Source organism: Fusarium verticillioides, chromosome 9, assembly GCF_000149555.1.
Source record: "Fusarium verticillioides 7600 chromosome 9, whole genome shotgun sequence".
Lineage (NCBI taxonomy): Eukaryota > Fungi > Ascomycota > Sordariomycetes > Hypocreales > Nectriaceae > Fusarium > Fusarium verticillioides.
In genome coordinates this window covers 1,190,775-1,212,446 of record NC_031683.1, presented here as the reverse complement: position 1 = coordinate 1,212,446, position 21,672 = coordinate 1,190,775, and the positions used below count along the sequence as shown (strand labels likewise).

The 21,672-nt window shown below is 50.8% G+C and overlaps 7 protein-coding genes across 9 annotated transcripts; 4 read left to right on the top strand and 3 right to left on the bottom strand.

The window, feature by feature from the left end:
* Window positions 1-453: 453 nt before the first annotated feature.
* FVEG_11360 (hypothetical protein) lies at window positions 454-3,983 on the top strand (the record flags this gene model as incomplete). The annotated part of the gene is made up of 8 exons (XM_018900589.1): window positions 454-532; window positions 586-659; window positions 707-856; window positions 910-1,605; window positions 1,723-1,753; window positions 2,197-2,353; window positions 2,404-3,313; window positions 3,363-3,983. 8 exons carry the CDS (start codon window positions 454-456, stop codon window positions 3,981-3,983), a joined length of 2,718 nt encoding a protein of 905 aa, XP_018758884.1.
* FVEG_11359 (hypothetical protein) lies at window positions 2,344-5,723 on the bottom strand. Its single transcript, XM_018900588.1, has one exon. It carries the CDS (start codon window positions 5,363-5,365, stop codon window positions 4,493-4,495), a length of 873 nt encoding a protein of 290 aa, XP_018758883.1. The 5' UTR covers window positions 5,366-5,723; the 3' UTR covers window positions 2,344-4,492.
* A 699-nt stretch (window positions 5,724-6,422) lies between these two features.
* Window positions 6,423-13,980, bottom strand: FVEG_11356 (oxoglutarate dehydrogenase (succinyl-transferring), E1 component). 2 transcript variants are annotated; one of them, XM_018900585.1, is made up of 3 exons: window positions 10,794-13,980; window positions 9,030-10,741; window positions 8,014-8,937 (listed from the first exon to the last, which is right to left on the bottom strand). In XM_018900585.1, the coding sequence occupies exons 1-2, from the start codon at window positions 13,402-13,404 to the stop codon at window positions 10,197-10,199; spliced, it is 3,156 nt and encodes a 1,051-aa protein (XP_018758880.1). In that variant the 5' UTR covers window positions 13,405-13,980; the 3' UTR covers window positions 8,014-8,937; window positions 9,030-10,196. The 2 variants fall into 2 exon arrangements, with proteins under 2 accessions (XP_018758879.1, XP_018758880.1); XM_018900584.1 differs by having other exon boundaries at window positions 6,423-10,741.
* On the top strand, window positions 6,495-8,023 carry FVEG_11358 (hypothetical protein; the record flags this gene model as incomplete). Its single annotated transcript, XM_018900587.1, has 3 exons — window positions 6,495-6,722; window positions 6,790-6,804; window positions 6,854-8,023. 3 exons carry the CDS (start codon window positions 6,495-6,497, stop codon window positions 8,021-8,023), a joined length of 1,413 nt encoding a protein of 470 aa, XP_018758882.1.
* On the top strand, window positions 8,462-9,793 carry FVEG_11357 (cytosolic iron-sulfur protein assembly protein 1; the record flags this gene model as incomplete). The annotated part of the gene is made up of 1 exon (XM_018900586.1): window positions 8,462-9,793. The coding sequence occupies one exon, from the start codon at window positions 8,462-8,464 to the stop codon at window positions 9,791-9,793; it is 1,332 nt and encodes a 443-aa protein (XP_018758881.1).
* An 854-nt stretch (window positions 13,981-14,834) lies between the features above and the next one.
* Window positions 14,835-17,834, top strand: FVEG_11355 (transcription initiation factor TFIIH subunit 1). Of its 2 annotated transcripts, XM_018900583.1 has the most exons (3): window positions 14,835-15,045; window positions 15,104-15,369; window positions 15,433-17,834. In XM_018900583.1, the coding sequence occupies exons 2-3, from the start codon at window positions 15,231-15,233 to the stop codon at window positions 17,229-17,231; spliced, it is 1,938 nt and encodes a 645-aa protein (XP_018758878.1). In that variant the 5' UTR covers window positions 14,835-15,045; window positions 15,104-15,230; the 3' UTR covers window positions 17,232-17,834. The 2 variants fall into 2 exon arrangements, with proteins under 2 accessions (XP_018758878.1, XP_018758877.1); XM_018900582.1 differs by having other exon boundaries at window positions 14,835-15,369.
* Window positions 17,725-21,116, bottom strand: FVEG_11354 (hypothetical protein). The gene has a single exon (XM_018900581.1). It carries the CDS (start codon window positions 20,972-20,974, stop codon window positions 17,939-17,941), a length of 3,036 nt encoding a protein of 1,011 aa, XP_018758876.1. The 5' UTR covers window positions 20,975-21,116; the 3' UTR covers window positions 17,725-17,938.
* Between the last annotated feature and the right edge of the window lie 556 nt (window positions 21,117-21,672).

Below are 21,672 nucleotides of genomic sequence, written 5' to 3'. Positions count from 1 at the left end.
TTACCCAGTATTTCTATGCTGGAAAGCCTAGCGACCTACGCGACACCACCTCTGATACAGAATTGCTCTCCTGACTTAACGAACCATTTCCTGAGCTTTATCAAAGCTGTACATATGACTACCCTAGAGGTCAGGTAATGTAGAAGGAACTCTGCCTTTGAACTTCCCTGTTGTGTGTCAAGTGCCGAGTATTCGAAAATGGAAGTCGCTATTCTTTTAATACCTAAGACGCAGGCGATATCACGAGTGTCGTTGCACTGGGAGCACACCCTCAAGATGTCCCTTTCACTAGGTTCGCCAGCTCTGCCCTGTGATTTTCCACGTACAACAAGTAAAAAAGTTCACATAATGAATGTCGAAACGCGACATATTTTGCGAATCACCCCTTGAGAGGCTTGTAAGCTGCTATTCGGACCTGAACGAACGATTATTCAAGACCAAGTGATATTGGAAATGGGCGATACCACACAACTTTCTGTCTGTCTCGCAAGAGACCGGTCCTCGAACATCACAGATATCTTTGACGAAGAGAGTCAGTATATGCATGAGATAAACTTAGAATGTCAACTAACAGATACCTCGCAGAATGCCGCAACGTTCTTGTGAGATATTGTGCCCACATACCTCGCAACTACCAGTACCGTGATGGAATCCGGCTTGTCAGATGCCTCTGCAACGACAAAGAATGCTTTCTGACGTGATTTAGGTCTTCCTACTACTACGAGACCACCTTGGCGATGAGTTCCTTGGGTACGCAGGAGGCGTACTCTACGAGATGATTGAAGTCGATTGCCATCATTCGGATGACCCAGGTGCAGCATTTCAGCGTTGGAGACATGATCACTTGAACAGACATGTGGGGAATCCCTCAATGGACTCATGACAACCATTAGTTGACAAAAGGAGCAGACTGATCTCGAACTTCCTCATGTCCCGCACCTCACAACTGTCACGTCCAATATTGTACCGACAACTGCCCTGGTAGACTGGAGGAAAAGTCACCCTCAAAGATATCGCACTCGACTTTCAGACTACTCACCTATAATAACAAGGTCATCGCTTTACCCAAGCGGTATCGGTATACGAAAGAGCTGGGTGATAGAACATACAATGTATGTTTCATCTCGCGACGGGGGTACCCGTGCGTTTCGTCAGCTCAAGGCCAGAGAGTTTCACGAGATGCAATGGAATGAGAATACGATTCATAAGGGCAGACTGGTAGGTGAAAAATCAATTGACCTCGGCGAACTACCCAAAAGGAGAGCCACGGAAAAGCATCAGGCACAGACTGAGCGCGGTCATCACCGTCGATCACTAAGCTCCAAAATCGTCCGTTCGGAAAAGATGACTCAAATTATACATATGTTCCGCGTGACAGACAAAGGAAGCGGAAAGAATGAGAATCAAAAGCCCGCGCTGGTCCAAGATAATCATTCCATCATTATGGCCCATGAAGCATTCAAACAGCAGTTCGATGCTCAGGTCAGGGACTGCGAAATACCCAACGCCAACTTTGCAAGGAAGTTTGGGTTGTTCACCAGCGACATGTCGCTTCCACCTTTCATAAGAGAACTGCCTGTCGCCGAAGATAAAGCAATGGATATGGTAACTGCCTCACCAACAAAAGAGGTATTAAACTCTTTGAGGTTCCACGGGCCTTTCACACCTCAGCTTTGGTTCGACAGTGGCATTGATTACAGATGGCAACACCGCTCTCATTAGTTACAATTGATGTTCCCGACGGCGTTGCAGGGTGTGTTAAATTATGACAAGCAGATGAGGTGAGTGTCTCTGAAAAGCCTTGTTGGGGACTTATGGATCAGTTCAGCCGCAAGGCAGCATGAGTAAGACTCCAATGAGGCGGTACAGGTCTCCCAAAATCGAGGCAGAGGATCGTGAGTGTTGCATTATCATTGACACTTGTTGCCAGCTGACCACAATTCAGCACCCAAGTTTTCAACTGGTCCATCCGAAGTCCCTGATTCATTCACTCACTCATTCATGCATTCATTCATTCACCCTGCTAGCATTTCTTTCCCCCTGGCTTTCGTTACAGTACTTTACCTGAACCTCCACCGTGATATGTTACCATCAACCTGTATTACTCGGAGCTACTGTTAAGTAGCTACTGGGATAAGATTCTGGGCTCGATGCAACAAGACAGTTCGATTAGAGGGCGCTACTCTGACCCTTCAGCATCTGCATTGACGCCTTTGAGAAGAGACTTCCTGGATATCTCACCAGAATTCGAGTCGCGAGCGCGGTCGCTATCCCCGCGCAAGCGTCTTGTCAAGCAACCCCTTCATATTCGCATGAACTTGACTGAGAGTCAAGTTGACAAGATTACGGACGCGTATGTCATATTTTTCTATTAATCTATATTTCCAACTAATTTCCCTGAAGTTTCAGTCATCAAGTCGATAAGAGCCCAACCAAGGCCGCTAAATTCAAGAAAAAGTCTACGATGGCCACTCCAAGAACCACTCCGAGGTCGACACCACGAAAGAACAAACCAAGACTTCTACAGCATGAGTATTCCTACGGTTGGACTACTAGAGAAGATGGTCCCTCTGATGTGAATTCTCCAACCTTTTCGGAGCTTATGCCCGGTCGCCATTCGGGTTCTTCCAAGGACTTGTTCTCTGCCAGTTTAGCAGAACGTCGACATATCAACCCGCCTTCTCCGTTGCAGCTTGGGAATCTCCGTCATAGTGGGGCAGTTCCTCGGCCAGCCGAGATGGAAGATATTCCCGATTCAGTCTCTCCTTTGGGGCAGGGAAGCTTTGAGCGTGAGCCGATCTTCGACGATGATACCTCTTCGGTCTACTCCCCTCAACAAACTGCCCGCCCATCACCTCTTCGCCTCAGCCACGCCAGGTCACAATCCAGATTCAATGGTGCTGGAGAGGGCTACTGTCAAGAGTGGAAAAGGACCCATGATTCCTCCATGATCAAGGAGTCGGTAAGCCATCCAGAGGATGTAGTCAATAGGCCTCGACGCTCGAAGAGCTCTGCAGATGGGCTGAGACAAGCTCGAGCCATCGCAGTGCAGTCTACACCGATCCCACAAGTCATAACAGCGGGCTCTAATAACGGCAACTATCGTCGGGCTGTCCAAGACACTCCCATATTCTCACCACTGCAATTCTATTTCAGAGGGACAGACTACCCAAGCTCCAAGAAGGGCGAAAAAATAATGATTGGGGATAACGGGTGGCTCGAACGCCCTGACGGCGGCCCTGATCAAAGCGCAAAGACGCCCCAGAAGAAGACCGGAATTTTGGACAACATCAAGAAACTCGCAAAAGACATGGTATGTTGGTAAAATACAGCGTCAGATATTTGTACTAACTCAGCCGCAGACGGAGCTTCATTATACCTCTCGTCGGGCGCAGCCCGCAATCCGGTCTCGCCCGACATCACAGGTCGCCATTTCACTAAATGCCAGAGAGCAAAGCCTTCTCTACTGCGAACTGGAGTTCAACCTGAGCACTGCATTGAATGACTATATTACGGTGCAACTGGACAAGGGTCGGCTTGTGCCTGACAAGCTCAAGAAGGTAGCAGATACGTGGCATAACAAAGGCCGACCAAAGGTTGTTGGTTTCCGCTACGACCTGGAGACGCAGCTTGAACTTATCAACTTGCACGTCGACGATTTTCGCTTCTATGGCCGCCGACAAGCCGATCATGTTGAGATTGGCGGGCTCCTGCACGCCATGAAGGTCAATGCCCGAGCAATGTGCGTCCGAACACTTTGCCAGCCAGATTCTGTGATTGCGAAGCAGTTGGTCGACACCCAGTCAACCTTCAAAATGCTTGATGTCCCTGACTATCAGCAGCGCGCGCTTGCTGACATAGCTCAGTTCTTCAAGGTGATCGTGGAGCGAGAGCAGGATGTTCGAGAACACACTGGAGGCAATGGCAGGGACTCCAGCAACCGGGGCGAGCGACGGTGGACAGCGGTTCAGGAAGGAATATGATTGAATGGACTTGTTACTTGTGACAAGTCATGGTTTTGGTTTTGTTGCTTTCGATTGAGTTGAATTGGTTGGACAGCACGTCATCATGGAGTTGGAGTGTTGCAAATAGGGCAGGTGATTCAGCTGCGGTAATCCTTATCATGATATGCGAATGCATTGTAAAATCGATACGAGAAGTAACCCCAGAATTCGCCAAAGAGGACTCCAATAGGTACATGAAACCATACATGACACCGTAAGCACTTTAAAAACATAACAGTATCGACTATGTAAATATCCAAGAGGCGCCAAGTCATGTTCTCGTGAGATCCCCCAAAAGTTGATATCCAGATTGACGGTTCAGCCTGTGGTAATGAAAAACACTTCTAGTACGGCTCGCAAAATTTAAAACGTCACCCAACATAAACCAAGAGAAGAAGTAAACAAGAAGAAAATAACGAAAGAAATACTATCGTGAGACGTCATAATGAAGCAGTAATCGGCTGTCGAGGGGCAAAAAGAAGGGTCGACTATTGGCGATAGCGGTAGTTGTCCTCGCTTCTACGTCGCCTAGGTTCTCGATCTTCGTATCGCGGATCATCGTAGACGAAGTCATAATCATCATCATCATTTTGGGGTAGTGCCCTGCCGCGATCATACCGGTCACGGTCACGGTCACGATCGCGACGGTCGTCCTCTCTGTCACGGTCACTGGATCTCCGTTGCTCATAACGGGGCATCTCCTGCTCGCGCACGTAGCTGCGCTCACGCTCCCAGTCGAGTTGGCGTCGTCGGTCTCGCTCCCTAGAATCTTCAACCCTATTGGCGAGAGCATTGGCTCCTAGGCCACCGGCGACAGCGCCGAGAATGGTGGAAACGAGACGAGTGCGGTCCTCATTCTCGTCTTCGTAACCCCGGGTCTTGTGCTTGCGGCGTGTTGCAGCTTCAGTCGCCTCGCGAGCTACAAGACCACCAACGACAGCGCCTAAGATACCGGCGCCGATGCCGCCGGCGGAATGAGAGAAGTTCTCATCAACGACGTTCCGAGCGCGGGTAACGGGACTCTGTGAACGGTTTCGTGAGCTCCGTCTGTCGTCATAGTCGTCGTCGTCCGAGGGAGGACGGGAACGAGAGCGGCTGCGTCGGACCATGGTGGTGTTTGGTGGGACAGATCGTGGGCGGTTCTGTGACTCGGGAGGCTCGAGGGTCATGCGCTCCCGCGGAGGAGGAGGCATGCCGCCGTAGTAAGGATCATCAAGACGGGAGGTTGAGGCATAAGGAGGAGCGCCAGGAGGAGGAGGGCCTTGTTGCTGAGACCCTGGGGCACCACCGGAATAGTTGTCGGGAGAAAAGTCACGTCGGCGACGAGAGTATTCTTCGTACTCGTAGTAGTCTTTTGACATTGTATGGTAAGGTAGGTAAGGTAGAGGGGGGATCTGCAAGTAAGTGTAAAGTGTAAAGCGACGCAGACCTAACGAGACGGTTGGTTCTGTTATAAGGCAGGTAGGTATAACTACTCCGTAGAGGAGGGGAAGTTGGAAGCTTAAAGCTTATATTATGTGGCTGAGGTGAGGCACCCTAACTCAAAGGGTGGACGTACGTCAGCCTTATGAGGACGGGATAAATACTGTATTGCACTCCGAACACGCCCTGTAGGCAGGTACAGTTGGGCATTTCAATGTCGTATTTTAAGCCGCCTCCTGCTCAACTCAACTGAACTGACCTGGGGAGGCCGATGACGTTGTCAAAGACCCCGCGTGTGGCGTAGCATTTCATCTCATCATTAGGTTGTTACACAGCCTCAGTTCAACACGTGCATTGTGATTGATGATGAAGAATTCTCCAAGAGTCTCTTCTCCCTTGAGCTGTTTGACGACCTCGAATGATGAGAGCACAAACTACCTTAGGCATCAAGGTATCCAAGGGAGGCCAAGTCAATCTTGACCTCCCCATTTTTCATTAGCTGAGAAAATCACAACTGTGCCCCCGAATTGACAGTCTTGCTTGTGATGTATGAGCTTTGGGTTCAAACGTTGCGCCCGAGTATCAGCCACAGATGATCCATAGATAGGTAGGAATGGTTCCGCTGATGTCTTCTGACAGCATGGTCAAATAGGGACCTAGCTCAGACCTGTAATCACAGCACGTTTCGGGCTACCGTCCCGTTGCCCCGCCCGGGCTTCCAGCACCCAACCTTATTATGAAACAAGAGTCAATATTGGATTGGACGGATGCTCAACTCAACTGGCAAATAAATTATGGATCTCTCAGTGGGTAGGCCCGGTACTGTAGGTACTCCGTACTAGTCTAGGTACTGTACTCGAACGGCTGCATCCAATGGGTTATTCATTCTAGCGAGAAATTTACCCTACCTTGGTCGTGTCCAATAGGTACTTATATACCTACCTAGCTAGTAGCATCATGTATGTGGAATGCGGTCTCGTATGAAGAGATTTTATATCTCTTCCGACAAACATATCTGTACTACGAAACCAATCAGAATCAACGTTTAAGCTTATTATTGACCCTTCAATGAACTCGAACTCGAAGTCTTGCCAGATAGCGCAAACTCAACAACAGAATCATCATGACAACGAGTTAGAAGAGAAGCTGGGCTCTGTGGAGGCCATGCAGCAGCCCGACAGCGGAGAGTCGATCAATGAACTTGAGCATTGGAACAGCCCTCGAATAAACTCGTATCGTTACTATGCCACCAATTTCTCATTTCTCATCATGGGCATGAATGATGCATCTCCAGGGGTAGGTCAACTTACTGCCTCTACCAGACTGACTCGGTCTACTAACTACTATACCTGCCCACACACAGGCTCTGCTGCCATATGTGCGTGTCTTCCACTGAATCGTCTACTCCTCATCTCTAATGTGAATAGATCGAGACATACTATGGCATCAACTACACCACCGTCTCTACTCTCTTTCTCGTACCCGTAGCTGGTTATGTAGTCGCTGCACTCACCAACAACTGGATACACTACACCCTAGGCCAACGAGGCGTTGCAGTTCTTGGGCCTCTCTGTCGCCTCGCCGCCTACATTCCCGTGGCACTTCACCCTCCATTCCCAGCGCTACCCTGTGTGATGCTGTTTAGTGGCTTCGGTAACGGCATCCAAGATAGCGGCTACAATGCCTGGATTGGCAACATGCACAGAGCCAACGAGCTCCTGGGTTTCCTCCACGGCGCCTATGGCCTCGGTGGTACCATTGGCCCTCTGATCGCGTCCGCCATGGTAGCTGAGGGGAAACTGAACTGGTACACCTTCTACTATATCATGATAGGACTTGCTGTGGTTGAGCTTGTTGTCGGAACAGCCGCGTTCTCGGGTGCAACCGGCCAAGTGTATCGACAGCGAGTTCGCTACGACGAAGCCAAAGACCGTGCAACAGCACGCATGGCACTCAAGAAACCCATCACCTGGATAGTGGCCGTCTTCCTCCTGGGGTACGTTGCGACTGAGGTCAGCTTGGGGGGTTGGATTGTCACTTTCATGCTTCGAGTACGACATGCCAAACCTTTCCTTGCTGGCCTGACAGTGACACTGTTCTGGCTCGGGCTGACATTGGGTCGGGTTGTTTTGGGCTTCGTCACAGAGAGGACTGGTGAGAAGACGGCCATCATGGTCTATCTTGTGCTCTCCATAGGGTTGGAACTGCTGTACTGGCTTGTCCCCAACTTCGTCGCCTCCGTCATCTTCGTCATGCTTCTTGGGTTCTTTCTGGGGCCTCTGTTCCCTGCTGCCATGGTTGCTGCAACCAAGTTACTCCCAGCTGATTATCACGTCAGTGCCATCGGGTTCGCGGCTGCGGTCGGAGGAGGCGGTGCAGCTGTGGGACCATTTGCGGTTGGTGCAATTGCGCAAAAGACCGGAGTCCAGGTTCTACAGCCTATAATAGTCGGGCTCCTTGGTGCTATCACTCTGGTATGGCTTCTCCTTCCAGGAGGGTTCAGAAAGGGGGGTCTCGAGAGAGCAAGGGAGCAGAACTTGAGGCCTGGAGGTGATGTGAAGGAGGCTTGGTTGTGGGTCCATTCAAAGGTTGTTTAAATCTGTTATTTATGTACATAACAAGTTGAGTACCTATCTAAGTATCTATCCGTCATTTTGTAAAAATTGATGCGGCTTCTTTTATGCGACTTGATCAGCGTAGGTACCTAACTTGAGTCTACTCAGACCCATGCTCAGTACGTCACTGACTCAACCTACTACCTTAATGACGGAGGGGTTCTCGCTATTAACTTAGGTAGTTAACCTTAGGTACTACGTCCTTATCTTATCACTCAACCCCCCCCCCAATCCATCATCCATTAATCACATTGTCAACTTTTTGGCCCAAGGAGGGGAAATGCTCAAATGAACCATTAAACTTCACCACCTCAACTCTTTCTTGGTCATTACCTTGACAGCCTAATCCAGCCGAACAACACTCTCAAACATTGAAATCTCCATCGCCCGTCGTCAATTGCCCTCGCGGCTTCGCTCATCATGGCGCCGACTTCGGCCTCCATCACTGCCCTCACGCCCCTCAAACCTGACCTTCACGAACGCGCCTGGGCCTCGGTTCCTCACCCAACTCTTCCTCTGATCGCAACCGCCCACGGAAAGGCCGTCACTGTGTTCTCTCTCTCGACTGCTTCGGCCCACAGCGTCCTTACCGGAGGCCACACCCGCTCCGTCCGCTCTGTCGCATGGAAGCCCCATCTGCGCCCCGGCAACCTATGTCTCGTCACTGGCAGCTTTGACTCTACAGCTGGAATATGGCGCTGGGAGGGCCAAGAACAGAACGAGGGGGGGCTCGAGGTTGAGGTCACGGCGCAGAGCGTGCGGAGGAGAAACGATGATGATAGCGACGATGATGGCGATACTACCAGCAAGGAGTGGGAGTTTACGCTCGTGCTCGAGGGCCACGACTCGGAAATCAAGTCTTGCGCTTTCAGCCCCTCGGGTTCTTATCTCGCTACCTGCTCGCGCGACAAGTCAGTCTGGATATGGGAGGATATCGGCGCATCCGAGGAAGACGACGAGTGGGAGACTATCGCCGTGCTTAACGAACACGAGGGTGATGTCAAGGCTGTCGCTTGGTGTCCCGACGTCCCTGGTCGCAACGCCCGACGCAGCTACTCGGCCGACGTGCTAGCCAGCGCAAGTTATGACAATACAGTGCGCATCTGGCGAGAAGATGGCGATGCAGAATGGGTTTGTGTTGCTGTTCTTGAAGGTCACGAGGGCACTGTCTGGGGGCTTCAATGGGAGCAACGACCCCGGGAGGGAGATCGCTTCCCGCGACTCTTGACATTTTCTGCCGATAACACTATCAGGGTGTGGACATTGAAGCAGGACGATGAGGCGGAGGAGAATAGAACGGGAGGTGATGCCGGTGCTCTTGGTGGAATCCCCAATACGATGCGGAGATCTCTACGAGAAGAGTGGGCATGCACATCTGTCTTACCCAAGGTGCACACCCGTGATATCTATTCTGTGACATGGAGTGCCCAGACAGGGCTCGTAGCGAGTACTGGCAGTGACGGTATCGTTGCGCTTTACGCCGAGGACTCGGAGCAACATGTCACGACAATCGACCCCCAAGACCAAACCATGGGTAACACTGAGGAGGGCAAGCAACAGCAGACGAATTGGAGACTCCTAACTTCGCAAACCGGAGCTCATGGACCCTTCGAGGTTAATCATATTACCTGGTGCCGGAGATACGATGCCGGCTCGGAGCGGCGCGGGGAAGAGGAGATGCTAGTTACAACGGGCGATGACGGGATCGTACGACCGTGGCAGGTTGAGGTTGAGATTGACGCGCCAAGGTAGCATTGCATCTTGTTGAGATACTACATACAATCGAAGAATAAACCCACCTACTCACTTACTTGTACTTTGAAACACATGTGAATATCAGTAGGTGGGATAGATGTATCGTCTGCGCAACGCCAGATGAAGAAAATGAAACGAACCGTCAGGTGCTCTGTACTCTTAAACCGTAAAAAGAAATCATGCTATGTCGTTCCCAAGCCCATGCCAATATAGGGCAAAAATGTCCTTCGTCTAGGAGGGTATGATACAAGTGGTTTACATGAGAAGCTCAATTGCTCCCCAGATCCAGCGGCTTTTATAAAATTCTTCCCTCCCAAACGATTAGTGGCCATGCAATTACCATACCATACTATCCATATTGCAATCCCCCATTAAACCTATTCCTTCAGTCTTCATCCGCTTACTCGCCCTTGAGCTTGTCCTGCTTAACAGTGAAAGCCATCTCAAGGAGTTCACGCTCCTCCTTCATGTGAACTTGCTTGAGACCAGTGGCGACCGAAGCACTGGGGTTTCGGCCAGCGTACATGACGTGCTTGCGGGTGTGGTGCTCAGTGTTGTTGAGCAGAGTCTCGATACGGGGCTGAGTGAAGCTCCAGGCACCGGCGTTGAGAGGCTCCTCCTGGCACCAGACGATGGTCTTGGCATTGGGGTATTGGTCGAGGTTCTCCTTGAGTTGTTGCCAAGGGAAGGGGTTAAGCTGCTCAATACGAGTGATGGCGACGTTATCCAAGTTGTTCTCGGAACGGTGCTTGTGAAGGGCAGCCCAGACCTGACCGCTGCAGAGAATAACGCGCTCAATCTCCTCGGGAGCCTTGATGGCACCAGTCTCATGCTCAGGATCCGGGATAATCCACTGGAAGCCAGCATTCTCACCAGTGAACTCCTCAATGTTACTACGAGCCAGAGGGTGACGGAGAAGGGACTTGGAAAAGAAGATGACGAGGGCTGCAGACAAGTTAGCACCTAAAGAAAACAGAAGAGTATCCATTCTACTTACGCTTGCGGTACTGGCGGTGCAGCTGGCGGCGGAGAATATGGAACAAGTTGGCAGGAGAGGTCATGTAGGCGATCTGCATGTTGCAGTCCTGGTGTTGACGGACAAGCTTCTCACCAGTGGGGAAATCACGGGGATCCTCGTTGCTGAGCTGAAGGTATCGCTCCAGACGCCCAGAAGAGTGTTCGGGTCCCTGGCCATCGTAACCGTGGGGTAGAGACATGACAAGACCGGTTCGCTGCATCCACTTGACCTCGCCAGAGGCGATAAACTGGTCGATGATACATTGAGCGTTGTTGGCAAAGTCACCGAACTGTGCCTCCCACATGACAAGGGCGTGGGGCGAGGAGAGCGAGTAACCATACTCAAAGCCCAAAGCACCAAACTCACTGAGGGAAGAGTTAGAGATGACGAACTTGCCCTGGTCCTGGCTCAGGTGCTGAAGGGGAGTGTAGGTATCCTCGGTCTCTTGGTCGTGGAAGACAGCGTGTCGCTGAGAGAAGGTACCACGCTCGACATCCTGACCGGAGACACGGACGTGGTAGCCCTCAGTAACGAGAGAACCAAAGGCCAGAGCCTCGGCAGTAGGGAAGTCGATGTTCTTGCCCTCAACAACCGACTTGGTTCGGTTGGCGAGAATGCGCTTCAAGTTGCGGTGAACGTGGAAGCCCTCGGGGGTGCTTCCAATGACTGTGCCGATATGCTCGAGAGTAGTACTCTTGACACTTGTCTCGTTAGTAGCCAAAACTTCGGTGGCCAGCTCCTTTGGAGACTTGAAGCCGTTCCAAGCAGAGGTGGTCCACTCCTTGGAGGTAGGAGTGTAGTCCTTGGACTTGGTGAAGCTCTCCTCGAGCATGCCCCAGACCCACTGCTTGTGCTCATCGACATCCGCCTTGGAGAAAGAGCCCTCCTCGATGAGCTTGTTGACATAGATGTCGATTTGAGGCTCCTTCTCAGTGATGCGCTTGTACATGAGCGGTTGGGTGAATGAAGGCTGGTCGGTCTCGTTGTGACCGTACTTTCGGTAGCAGTTGAGGTCGATGACAACATCGTGTTGGAACTCGGCGCGCCAATCGGCAGCAAGCTGACAGACAAAGTTGACAGCCTCGACATCATCAGCGTTAACGTGGAAAACAGGCGCGTCGATGGCCTTGGCAATATCGGTACAGTAAGCGGTAGATCGGGCGAATCGAGGATCAGTGGTGAAACCAATCTGGTTGTTGACGACGAGGTGAATGGTACCACCGGTAGAAAAGGCGGGGAGAGAGTGGAAGCCGAGACACTCGTAGACGATACCCTGGGCAGCAAAGGCGGCATCACCGTGAAGGAGAACACTCATGGCGGTGCGGTGAGTCTTCTCGTCGTTGTTGTAGTGCTGAATAGCGCGGGTCTTGCCCAAGACGACGGGATCCTCAGCCTCGAGATGCGAAGGGTTGGCGACCAGAGAAAGCTGAACACGCTTGCCGGAGGGAGTGGGACGTTCAAAGTTCATACCAAGATGGTACTTGACGTCACCAGATCCCTCATCCTCGGCACCGTTTGTACCAGCGAACTCGCTGAAAATAGACTCGTTGGGTTTTCGAACGACGTTGGAGAGAACATTGAGACGACCACGGTGAGGCATACCGATGACAATGTCCTTGACACCATAGTCGACACTGCGGTCAATGAGAGCCTTCATACCAGGGACAAGCGTCTCGCAGCCTTCGAGACCGAATCGCTTGTCGTTGGGGTACTTGGTGGCCAGGAAAGACTCGAAGCTGGAACTCCAGATAAGTCGGTCAAGAACACGGCGCTTCTCATCGACAGAGTACTTAAAAGGAGTAGGAACCTCAAGACGTTCACGGAGCCAGTCGCACTTGTCACGGTCAGGGATATGAATAAACTCAACACCGAAAGAACCACAGTAGATTCTCTCGCAAGCATCGATAATCTCACGGAGAGTCATCTTCTCACGGCCATCACGCTTGAAGCGAGGCAGGATACCAGGGCCGAGGGTATACTCGGTGTCCATGTCCTTCTCTGTGAAACCATAGTGCTCGAGAGTCAATTCCTTGGGCTTGATGTTGGAGAAGCCCTTGGCGTCGTTGGTACCTCGGATACCGAGGGGATCAATCTTGGCGGTATGATGACCGCGAGACTGGTAAGCACGGACAAGAAGCTGAACCTTGAGATGGTTGGTGACATCGGAGCCATCCTCCATGGCCAGGTTGCCAGCAAGGCGAGGGACGCCACCGGTCATGTTTGGGACCAGGTTAGGAGGAGGCTGGAAGGCTTGAGAGATGGGCATCTCGCCGCTCTCCATGTTCTTGAAGTAAATCTGCCACGAGACATGGACACTCTCAGGATCTTGCCTCCACTGCATGTACATCTCATCGATGTAGCTAGCGGTGCTTCCAGAGAGGAAGTTATCGTTAGGATCGGGAGGCGCAGAAGTTGCGCTGGTCGCATAGTTGCGACGAGCAGCAACGGCCAGAGAACGGCGGGAGGCGGCGAGCTTCCATGATGATGTACGGGCCGAGAGAGTCGAGATAGAGGCGGTAGACGAGGCAGCAGAGCATCGAGCACCGCGGAGGAGCTGCGAGCTAGCTCTACAGAGCGAATTCCTCAACATGACGAGCGTTTGTGTTTGTGTATGTGGAGAAACAGAACAGGTATGGGGAGGTAAAAGGAACTAGAGGATACGAATGGGAAGCATCCCTCGACGAGCTTGATCACGGCACGAAAGAATGGCGGAGTAAGTCAACAAAGGGTTCCCCGTGAAGACTGAGGAGAGAGGAATTGATGGATGGACAACGTGGATAGGTAAGTAAGTATGTAGGCAGTTGGGAGGGACACGGGAAGAACAAGTAGACGACGGGAAGAAATTGTTTTAGGTATGAGCAGCGCTGGAGCTCAAGTCGCTAGGTACCGTACCGTACGTACCTGGTCTGGCCTTTGATGTCCTCCTGTTGATAAAAAATACTATGACGGCCCCCGGCAAACCCGGTTCTGGCCGCCAGGGATTGAGGTTCTCATTGGCTAGGGGCCCCCGCAGCGCTTCGGTCACCGAGAAAACTCCGTGCGGCGCACGGTGCAGGTCAGGCAGTGTTAGGAGGTTTTCATAGGGAGAATTAGGTAAAATCCAAGGTGAAAGGTGACCGGTCTTGATTGTCCGGGAACCCACATGACACACTGTTTTGGAGGTCATCGTGGACTTTTGCGGCAACTGTCATTGGGGCACGTCCAATATTATTGGGGCTTTGGGGTTCCTTTTCGGAGACTTGAGGCTTCTTTACCGAGGATCACCGTGATGCTTTAGCAAGGAGAGAATGATTCCCGGAAACGCTGTGCCGTTCAGTGTTCACCATCCATGACACCCGTTGAGCCGGGCCATCGCTTGTACTTCCCCATGATCTTGCTTGGGGCATTTGGTTTCCAATGCCGACAAATTCATGATGATGGTTTTGTGCTTATGTACCAGCCAGTATTATGTATAGTCGAGGGGGGCTAAAATAAAACCTGGTAGTGCAGTGCATTTGTGGAAATAGGGAGATCTTCCTCAGACGGTCTAGCCTCGAAAAAAGACGTGTCAGTATAAGTTGGTGAAAACATGGAGTGAATCGGGGCGGCCAGGAAAGCAACTGAGATTGCGGAGTATAAAAACCTCGATGAGGTTTTAGTTACGTGGTTCAAACAGGGTCAATAGCCGACGCCACAAAGGTCGAGTTTGGGTTGGGACAGTACCCAGGTACCTAAGGTATGTATGCATTTACTGTAGGTACCTACTTACTGTACCTCTTGTTGGTACATGCATTCATCATCTCATGCATTTCAGGTTTCGGAGAGCGCTTTGAATGCGTCTAGGGTCGAGCCACAGTGAAACAGGTAAGGTAGTTTGTAGTTTATGATAACTCACCAGCCACATTCACACATAGGTACCCCATGCAATGCGCACCCAAAGCTCTGACGTAGTTATGTATGGGGATCATTTACAGCGTCTATTCTACTGTTAAGATGTGCTAAAACTGAGAAAATAGCTAGCAACCCCACTTACATTTTTGCGCCATCACCTGATTATGTACTTTGATTGGCTTGATGATGGTTTTGATGTGATGTTGCAGTCGTATATGCAATTTGAACAAGGCAACCATTACATACTGGGGAGTGACCTTGTGTATTCTAGATGAACCTCCTGCTTTTCAATTCTAGGAACCGAGTCCTGAGGTCCGTCCTGTACCTAGGTACGGAGCTAAGATATGCTATGCTGTCTTAGGTAATCATGAAATCAGTGCAGTGGTCGTAGGTGGGTCTTGACTAACAAAGCACTGAAGAGCAGGCATCCAATCCAATCTATCTAGGTAGGTACCGTACAACCTCTATTAGCTGGAAGCGTCTTCTCAACGGTGAGATATCCGTATCGAACCATCGCATCAACAAGATACCTAGTCCATCGTGGATATGGCCATCCCAGTGGGACGTACCCTTTTCAAAAAGAAGGAGGGCATTCTGACTCTCACAAGTGACCATCAGCTGGTCACTTGGACTCCTAACTCAGGAGGCCCTGCCACAGTCTCGCTAAACATAAATAACATCACAAGTAAGCTGAGATGCGGTTTTCGTCCTCTGATTCGACTCGATTATTGACATGAATCCACGCCAGACCTCCAGCAGACCCCAGATTCTTCACCAAAGGTTATGCTCAAGATCTTTGAAAAGGTTGGAGACGCAGAGCCTGCTACATATCTCTTTCACTTCAATACCGCCGAGGCCAAGGACGAGGCAAAGGCTGTCAAGGATCTGTTATCCAGCCTATTAGCGTCTACGCGCGGCAACGATGGTTCTGTTCAAAAACAATCCGGCGCAAGTGGTGGCTCTTCAACGCCCAATCCAGGCGCTGGTGGTGGCAGCGGTTCCGCATCCATGGCCTTCGCCAGCGCTGTCAACTCACAGAATGCTTCATCCTCGCGCTGGTTCGACGACTCGCAGCTCAAGAACGACATCGAGTTGCAACAGTCGCTCATGAGAAAAGATACAAGTCTCCATCAAACATACGTTGAAGCAATGCAGACCAAGCCCGACTCCTTGTCAGGAGCCGCCTTTAATTCACAGTTCTGGTCAACCCGGACAAATCTTCTCCGAGCCCATGCTATTGAGATAAACCAGAAGAAAGGAGCCTATAATGTCCTCTCAACCGTCAAACCCAAGACTGTTGATGGCGAACTAAAGTTAAACATCAGCGTAGAGCAGGTGCAGATGATATTCGCACAACATCCTCTGATCAAGCGTGTATACAACGAGAATGTCCCCAAGATATCCGAAGCGGACTTCTGGTCCCGTTTCTTCCTCAGCAGACTTTCCAAAAAGCTACGCGGTGAGAGAGTCGCTGAGAACGACCCCCATGACCCTTTGTTCGACAAATATGACCCTGCTGAGAATACGGTTGCCTTTCAGAGCAAAATCATGGCAAACCAAGTACCGCATTTTATCGACATCGAGGCCAACGAAGAAAATCAAGGAGGCTTCAAAAGTGGAAACGCGAAGGATGTCGAGATGCGTCCAAGGGCCAATATACCAATTGTGAAGACCCTCAATAGCCTCAGTGAGAAGATCATGGCCAACGTTGCCCCTTCTGATGTCAACACTGATGATCCCGATGGCGGCTACAACGCTTATGTCCAGTTGGCTTTGCGTGATTTGAAGGGCGACGCGAAGGAGCATCGTATCATGCTCAACGTGAAAGAGCAGAACAAGTTCTTTTCAAAACATGACTCTGCCCCCTCGAAACAAGCTGCGGTTTTCGAAAGACAAGTTCCTAGCGAAGTTCTGTTCGAGATAGTGGGAGATCTCGAGACTCTTGAGAGCGATGGTGCTGGCGGAATAAATATTCAGGCAGCAATGGGATTTGATGAAGACAGCGAAAGTGATGAAGATACCCCCAAACGGCCACATGTTGGATCACGCTTCGCTCTCTTAGCTGCTGACAAGGACATCATGAAGGGCGTGCGCCAGCAACGCGCTCAAAAATACGGCCACGAGACGGATGCCGCTGAACCCATGGGGCTCCCTGTTGAGATTTCCCGCAAGTGCAGCCTTACCCACGCAACTACCATCGAGTTCCTGCATCAATTCTGGAACGCATTCCTCTCGGGAGACCCGGACCGCGCTGGTGAGCTACAGTACCTAGCTGAGTCTCTCGGCCGCTCACTGGCACGTATCAATGCCGTCGCAGAAGAAGCCGACAAGGAACGCGAGGAAATCATTCGCAGCCGGAAGAAGGAGATCCGAGACCATTTCCAGCGAACCGGCAAGAAGATCAGATGGCGATCCGATAATGTTGGAGGTGGCAAAGCTGCCGTGATTGCTTTGATGCAACCAACTATGAATGCTTTGGAAAAGGCTCAAGCCGACTACTCAAGGGCTCTAGCAGCAGAAGGGATACAGATATCGACTGAAGCATGATCCTTCTAAGCCCGTTTCTGTGAACGTAATGATCAGCTTAGAGAAGAAAGCATGGCGGATCGATGAAATATAGAAAGGCTTTCATACAACATTTACCCTGATTTGTCGAGGACTGTCGTAAAGTCATGTTTTTGGTCATTCTACTCATCATTGATATCCTCTACCCAATTTCGACTTGGGCTTCTGTCTCTGCTTCCACCATGATCAAAGATTAGCCTGCAATTGCTTCGAACTAACGACATATTAGTCGTGTCTTTGTGGAGATGCCTCGGCCACTTTCATAGATCTCAGATATTTCGTTGCCATGGATAGCCTCAGAGATGGCCGTGATGTTGCCCATTATCATCGCGGCAACCCGAGTCGGACTATCAGTGTTGAGGGCTAGATAGATCAGATGAGGCCTGTTTTGCAGTCATCTGAGGGGCTACAGGCTGAACAATCCCCAATAGAGTCTAAGTGACCCATTACGACAGTCATTACTGGGCCACAGGATCGTGGCTCAGTGTCTGGTCATATCATTCTATAGTTTATTAGTTGTTTTTACCCATGCCAAAACCAAACTCGCCATTCAGTTCAATCCATCATAAGTACCTCTGTGTTGGCCAAGTCTATATGCGAGTGTATTATACAAAGAAAAATTCCTGCCTGACGCCATGATGCATAAAAATGTGAAAGCAAACCCAAGCCCAACATCAACATCAACATCTTCATGGGCCACGACGAATTCTTACCTCCTCAGCATCGGCAAACTTCTTCTCTACGCCGACGCCAAATCCCATTGTCTTCTTTGCACCCTTCTTCTTAGCCCCGTATTCTTCATCAAACTTGCGGATCTGCTTGAGAGACTGCATATCCTCGCTGATACTAGCCGGTATTTGGCGAAGGGCCTTATCGAAGTGGTCCTGGCGCAAAATACGTTTCTCGGGGTATTCATATGGCTCAGGACCACTGTGGCGTGCAGCAGCTTCATTCTCCTCCTCTACGGCAGCCATGGCGGCAGCGACGCAGGCATTCTTAAGGTCGGAGCCCGAGTAGTAGGGAGTTCGCTTGGCTAGATCTTCCAATGAGACGGCAGCGTCGAGGGTTTCGCCTTTGAGGAGGATCCTCAGAATGGCAGTACGGTCTACTTGTAGAGGCAGATCGACAAGCAGACGACGCGGCAAGCGGCGGAGAACAGCGTCATCGAGGTCGAACGGACGGTTGGTGGCAACCATGATGAAGGCTTCTGTCTCCTCGAGGCCGTCCCACTCTTTTAGAAACTGGTTGATGTGAGAGCGGTGTGATGCGCGAGCACCGAGCATGCTACGGTTTGCTAGTAAAGAATCGGCCTCGTCAATGAAGACTACACACGGTGAGATCTTCTTGGCCAGCGTGAAGACTGCCCGGATAAGTTTCTCACTCTCCCCTACCCATTTGTCATTTATAGTTGCACCACTGATTTCGAGCATGTTTGCGCCGCTCTCCTTGGCAACTGCCTTTGCGAGCAACGTCTTGCCTGTGCCTGGAGGTCCGTACAGAAGACATCCAGGGATCTTATCTTGGGCGAGTACGCCATAAGAGAAGGCATCAGGTCGTACCAGCGCCAGGGTTGTGAGAAGCCTGAGGGCGGATATGGTTTCCTTGGGGACATGAACATCGTCGAAAGTCGTTCTCAAATTCTGACGATTAATGTGGCCCGATGATATCCGCTTCTCGTACTCGTTCAGCTTCATGGCTGCCCGGCCGCCCGATTGCGAATCTTCATCCTTCTTCTGCGAGTCCTCGCCCTGCGTCTTGCCGTCCTGCTCAGGCTCGTCGAGATATCGCTGCCCAGGCCTCTGCCTTAAAGGACCCATGAGAAGTCGCTCATACACTCCTCCTGGTGCAGCACCTGCGGCCTCCTCCTCGTGGCGTTTTGCGGCGCATGCAATGTTGTACACCTCTGGTAGAGGAAGAACTGATTTCTTGAGCATCTGAGCCCGTGTGTCTGTGGCGTGCATAAAGATCTTCATGTGAGCGTCTGAGAGTTCAAGGGTACATTGGCTACCTAACGATTTTAGCATGCGGTTGATGTTTTGAACATTCTCCACGAAAATGTCTGTGTCCTGAAGAGCAAAATGGCCATTGGAAGTTTGTAAGCCGCCAGATGGTTTAGGTTGCCTTAGGGTGCGAGAAGGATCGATATGTCGAGAAATCACAAAGTCTCCGATTGAGAGGTCTCGAAGCGTGCTTTGATACTCCTCTGAAGGCTGCTCACTCGAGGAAGTTCCCAGAATTGCAACCTTGGAACCTTGTTGCCAGGCTGAATCCACAATATTTCTTAATCTCGTGATGAGCATTGAACCCTCAAGCGTCATACTGAGTTCAATGAAGTCGTGGATATGGATGATGAGAGGCTTCTGGCGCGGGGAGCCTTGCTTGATCTCGGCCGCCTGTATAATTTGATCCAGGACCTTGTCGATCTTGAGGTTCTCCCATTTGCCAAAAGGGTCATAGCCACCCTGCTTGATTTTGGAAAGTTCGTCTTCAAGCGAGCCCGAGGCTGCGCGAATGTTAATCACGCCCGTGTCGGGGTCGTTGTCCTCCTCCTCGTGCCGTGTCACCATATCGGGATCCTTGTAGAGCTTTCCATTCATCTCTGCAGCACGGAATCCCATGTTCGCGAGTGAACCTCGCGAATAAGCCCAGTCCTGGTCTAGATAGTCTCCTACTATGAGGGATAAATCTTGGGCGTTCAATTTAACCAGATCGGCATCGTTGAAGTAGGCGACATGTTCTGCGACAGCCTCTGATATGGCTTGTCCACTATAGCCAGACATGGACAATAAGATAATCTGACGCTTGAGGTTTTTGGACTCAGAGTCAGGAGGGGGTGGTGTCGTTAATTCTCGGCGCAGAGCAGATCGAATAGAGGAGAATGTGAGAATAGGTAGGTCGGCGATGGCTTGGGCTAGGGAGTGGTCAAGTCTCCAGTCATAGTCGAGAATGCTATCGAGGCCTGTCTGAACTGAAAGAAACTGGTCGCGAAACTCTTGGGCATGTCGGTCAAAATCCTTATAGTAGTGCCACCACCAGAATGGCTTTGAAGTGTATATATATTCCGCGTGTCGGGCAGGATAGAGCGAATCAGCCAGATGCCATGCTGAATCGAGCAGCATGTCGTGGGCGCGTGTCAGGCTCGTCAACTTATGTACGAGCTCCTCTTTGAGGCAATTGGCATCAAGAGCAACAACAGCTTTGACACGATCAGCAACTTTCTCGAGCATGGCAGAGAATGTCGCATCGAAGTAATCTTCCAGGGCTCTGTTGGATTCCATTGTTCGAGTCTTGTTATCAGCGAACTGGGGATCGACAAAGATAGAGGACGTCTTTGGTTGTTTGGCATCTTCAGCGAGGGCGATTGGGAGACGTGGTCTTCTCCAGGCATGGTGAAGAGTGACGTTGTCGTCGAGGAACGTTTGTGGTAGTTTGACGGGGGGTAGCGCAGGGGCGGCATGTTTGCGAGCTATTCTGTTTTTCACAGAGGTCGAAGTCCGAACTCGTGAACGACCTGGTGCGGTCTCGGTTCCGTTCTGAGGCTGCACATCTTCTTCCTCTACAGCTGCCGGCTGCCCTGGTGGTTTGTCACCATTGTTTGCGCCTGCGCCTGTATCTCTCCAGGTTGACGATGTCTGAAAGGATCGATAGCGTATTCGAGATCGGGCTTGTGATCTTGCGGCGACAATAGCAGGATTGAGCAGGGCACGGAGCCCTGTCGATGGCATCCGTTCGACTTTCTCGTCGGCCGGGACCGACAGGAGAGAGATTGGGAGACTATGGCGAAGCCTTTGAAGCTCAAGTCGCAAGGCTGTGTCTGAGCTATGAGCTAACTTAGTTATGACTATGAGCCATGAGCCATGAGCCCTGTCATGTCTTGCTTAACAATTTCCCCAAAAGTTTCGTCAAAACCGGGGCCGGATTTTTTGAGTCGGCCGAATCCCGATCGAATTTCGGGTCTGGTTTGATCAGTTGACAACTGTGACTTTTACAAGATAAGAATGGAAAATATAACAAGTTCTATGACCTAGGTTGCATAGAGAACACCTCTGTCACCTGTATAACGTCTTGGAAGTCTGTTGAAGAAAAAGGCTTGGGGGATTTCCTGTTGACGTAGGGTAGGTAGCTAACACAGTCAAAGGATCAACAGATACGTGTGTGTAGGTGCCAAAACACGTATGATAAACCCGATTTTGCTCCTCGTGTATACAATTCACTATCCTGACACTGATCAAGTACACAATTTCGGGGATATTATTGAGGCTTTGCTTGGTCGATAACTCCAGATTCTGCTATCATCTCTAATTTGGTTCCCCCCTCTCAATTTACCACTGGGCTTACGAGAATTTCAGAAACGACGGTCCAGCTTGACCAGGTTCCTCAATAAGGGAAACATCGGCTGTATATATCGACATTGCAGAAACCG